General features: G+C 34.8%; 1 protein-coding gene across 2 annotated transcripts; it reads left to right on the plus strand.

Moving 5' to 3' along the window:
* The first annotated feature begins 526 nt into the window (after positions 1-526).
* Positions 527-3680, plus strand: LOC117632688 (adenylate kinase isoenzyme 6 homolog). Of its 2 annotated transcripts, none has more exons than XM_034366617.1 (3): positions 527-670; positions 2693-3106; positions 3208-3680. In XM_034366617.1, the coding sequence occupies exons 2-3, from the start codon at positions 2775-2777 to the stop codon at positions 3392-3394; spliced, it is 519 nt and encodes a 172-aa protein (XP_034222508.1). In that variant the 5' UTR covers positions 527-670; positions 2693-2774; the 3' UTR covers positions 3395-3680. The 2 variants fall into 2 exon arrangements, with proteins under 2 accessions (XP_034222508.1, XP_034223157.1); XM_034367266.1 differs by having other exon boundaries at positions 2747-3106.
* Positions 3681-4228: the final 548 nt, after the last annotated feature.

Consider the following 4228-nt stretch of genomic DNA (forward strand, 5'->3'; position numbering starts at 1 on the left):
TTACAGTGTGCTTTGTTTTTTTTTTCCTCTTTTTTTTCCATTACATTGATTTTTTGATATTTTCAATATTATAACGATATTATAACGATATTTTGATAAAATATTGCTGAAATGTGAGCGAAATTATTGACATTGATATTTTTCGATATTATCAATTTAATACGATATGTGTATGGATACATTCCACAGCATCCGTGACTCGAAAAAATGATAATATCCTCGATATTATCGATATTTTAGAACTATGATTCAAACTATAGTTTCGGGTTGATTGAGAGATTTACAAGGGCACATAATCAAATCACCTATGTAGCACCGATACAGAGTTGCAACTTGCAGGGGTATGTATACGGTTTACCTATATCAGATACAACAATTGATATAATCGTTGACTTTCCTGAAATGTTGACCACAGGATGAAGGGATAGGATCAAGATACGGTGATGGGTTATTTTGTGGTTTTTCTTGAAAATTATAGAAAAATCGGGGTTAAAATGTAAATTTGGAAAGTCGATTTAATGACCCAGCCTCTTCTTCTCGACAGACACGTCTGTAATCAAACGGCGGCAGCAAAACACAGGGAAGAAGGAAGAAGGAAGAAGTGGAAAGAAGAAGAAAGAAGAGCGAAGAAGAAGAAAAGGAGGAACCGTCTGCATCTGCTGCTCGCCAGGTTTTTATTTTAAATATTAATTTTTTCTCTTTTAATGTTTTAGCTGCATGAGTCCAATCAAATTCTGAAAGTCTTCAAAATCTATTGCTCGGTGATGAAAATGAAAACTGCACAACTATTATATACTGAATTTGATAAAAACAAAAAATTCCTTGAATGGTGTCCTCAGAAATGTCAATGGTTACAAAAGAATTTTAACCAAAAATAAACAGTTTAAGCACATCATTGCAATCTTGTTAGACATCTCATGAAATCACTAATTCTTTCTGAAACATTAGAAGAAATGACAATTAGACAAATGAAGAATACCATTGCTTACCATAGTTCTGGGGTACAATAGTGAACTTTTAGGTGGCTTTAATTAGGGAACCCTATCTAATGAAGAGTAGCAGACGTGGGTTAGGCAATTTGGCCAGGGCAATGGGCTCACCCCTTGCACCCAAGTTCAAATCCCCCTTCCCGTAGATTAGATTAATTAGACTATTGCTTGTATTAAAAATAAAAATAAAAAAATAAGGGAATATCTCATAGACTTCAATTTTCCCATGTGTCTGAAATGCAAATGTTGGACACAATCAATTCAGGGAGAAGCTTCTGTTGCCCAAAAGTTCCCAACACATGCACTGTAGAAGAACAAATCTGCATGAGATAAATTTTTTAGTCTACCTTCTGCTTGAAAGACACAATAAAAGACCAAGTCTGATATAAGCTATTATGTATTTTGTAATAATAATTGGTATTGTATTTTAGACAATAGCAGTCATTTTCTTATCTAGAAGAAAATGTCTGGTTTTCATCTGGATGCTTACTCGGTTTCCAACACTATAGGCCGGTAGATGCATTTGGATGAAATTTGGAGATTAACTTCCGGATAAGAGAATCATTGTGGATAATATATATTGTATGTTTTATAGGTTTTTTTTGTTTTTGTTTGCCAAAGTAATGTTTTATTATAGATTGAATCTGAAAACTCAACTTGTGAGTCGGTTATTTAATTTCGAACCTGATCAATCTAGAGATGAGTTCTCACCCACTGTAGTCCTTCATTGTTGTCCTAGTTTTGGCCCAAAAGCTCTTTCTTCCGGAGCGTCCTTTGTGCTCAGTTTTGAAGATAAACCCATAATAGGCCAATCATAGCTCAACCAGCACAACATTTACCTTGTGCTCGTCACTAAAGCTTTCCTCCTCTTCTTATTCTTCTTCCACTCTGTTCTTAGGGTTTAATCCTTGTTGTCCTTTCTCTTGTACCAAGTGATTTCAATTCTTTCAATTTCATAGTTTAATGTTTAATTTCTGCCTGAGGTACTACAATTATATACCACTAACTTATATTTTCTTATTGTGGGTTTGGTAATGTTTATTTCTGGGGCACCCAAATACAGGCACAGCTGCATAATAGACTCTGTGTGTTAAGAGCTTCCTAGTTTAGTTTATAATCTGCCCTATTTTTTTTTTTAAATTTTTGTTTAGGTTTTAAGTTCTTACTGATTTAGCTTCTTTTTTATTCACAAATGAGTTTGTTGAGTTGGTGTGTTGAGTTATTCAGAGTCACTGGTAAGCTAGCCATGTTACTGACTTGTTGGTCTGTTCTTTTTATTTTTACTTTGCTTCAAGCTCTGAATCCGAATGGAGTAATTTGGTTCTGTTGAGAAATGTTGGTATAATTTCTGGTTGAGTTGCTGGTTAGTTTAACATTGAATGAAATTTGGTTAATTAAGTTTTGTGTTGCTTAGATGCCGGTTAGTAAAGTGACTAGTCTGATAAGATTGCTTGTGGTGTTGGTTTGTTTGTAATCTGGTTGTGTTGTAGCTGTATGATTGAAAATCTGAATGTTCAGTTACAAATTGCATATAGCTCTTAGATTTGGTCAACTGAAAGTTGTGTTGCTGCAAAAAAAAAAAAAAATTTCTGGTTATTACATTTATCTGTAGAACTTAAGGTGTGAAAGTGTTATTGTTAATTATATATTCATTAAAGGTTAGTTAATGAATAAAGGTTTTTTTTTTTTTTTTCCTGGTACAGAAATAAAAATTTATATTTGTTTGGGACACGTGGCCCACCTTAAATTTCATCCAGGCTTTGCTCTGAAGCAGAATAGAGGGCCATGGTGAGGAAGAGGCCAAACATATTGGTGACAGGAACACCAGGAACGGGGAAGACAACAACTTCGTCCGCCTTAGCAGAGGCGACACAGCTCCGCCACATCAACGTGGGTGATTTGGTGAAGGCCAAGAATCTCCATGATGGCTGGGATGATGAGCTAGACTGTTACATCATCAACGAAGACCTGGTATGCGATGAGCTTGAGGATACAATGGAAGAAGGAGGTAACATAGTGGACTACCATGGTTGCGATTTCTTCCCTGAAAGATGGTTTGATCTTGTGGTTGTTCTCCAAACTGACAACACTGTCTTGTATGATCGCTTGACTCGAAGGTAATTTTTCTCAGCACTGCTTTTTCTCAAGTGTTGCTTCCTTGAGAGTCAAAAAATGAAAACCTATGTTTATGGGTTTGTGTGTTTTTTGAATGTGGCAGAGGGTATTCAGAGTCAAAGCTCTCCAACAATATTGAATGTGAAATATTTCAAACTCTGCTTGAGGAGGCAAAGGAGAGCTACCCGCAAGATATCGTTCTTCCCTTAAAGAGTGATAGCATTCAAGACATTTCGACTAATCTTTCTACTTTGACAGAATGGATCAGGAGGTGGCAACCATCAACTTAGTTTCCCATGATTCAGTTTTGCTTGTTGAAGGTGCTTGTTGGTTAAGTTGGGTCACGCTTTTGAGATGAATTTTTCATGTATCATTATAACATTTGTATTCACTCTCATCAGTTTTACCATTATGTGATTTGAATCTCTCTTGAATTGAAATTGTTCATTCAAGGGGATTTGATTAAATGAATTTGTATTGAGGGGCATTCATAATGACTATGCAGCATGCAAATTGGCGTGACTTTTAGTTTTGTTGGACTCTGGAGGAGAATGAAATCCATATATAATTGTCCTCGATGCTTTTTCATACTCTATTTATGAACAGGAAGTACCGTCTGCCAGATACATTGGAGAAACCACGTTAGCACACACGTTAGAATTCAGAGTATATGCCACTATATACTGTTTTACAAATCCATAATTCTAGCCAAATAAGCAATTAGTATGTCAATAATTTAGAATTTACAATATATACCACTATCATTTATATATATATATATATATATATATATATATATAACCATTATGTTATTCTGTTATTACATTACGTGGATATACATTTTTATGGGAAACAATATAGACATTGTTGTTGTCCAACAAGATACTGCAAAACCTAGTTAGAACCTTCAAACTAACAACTATTCTAGAGACTTTTGGCTCTAATACCAGGTACTGGCCCGGCCTCTTAAGAGCAAAAATTTTTTAATCAATTTTTAGCTTTTGTGTACGTGCGGAAGGTAGTGTAGAGATGTAGAGGATGAACAAAATAATTGTAAGAAACTCAAACATACAAAGCCAAAACCAAGGATAAGAATATAACGAAATTAAAAATGATATCATTAA

This window comes from Prunus dulcis, chromosome 1, assembly GCF_902201215.1.
Source record: "Prunus dulcis chromosome 1, ALMONDv2, whole genome shotgun sequence".
Classification (NCBI taxonomy): domain Eukaryota; kingdom Viridiplantae; phylum Streptophyta; class Magnoliopsida; order Rosales; family Rosaceae; genus Prunus; species Prunus dulcis.

Coding starts and splice junctions, on each gene's coding strand:
- LOC117632688 (XM_034366617.1), top strand. CDS start 2,775: ATGGTGAGGAAGAGGCCAAACATATTGGTGACAGGAACACCAGGAACG. Junction 3,107..3,207: donor TATGATCGCTTGACTCGAAG/GTAATTTTTCTC, acceptor TGAATGTGGCAG/AGGGTATTCAGAGTCAAAGC.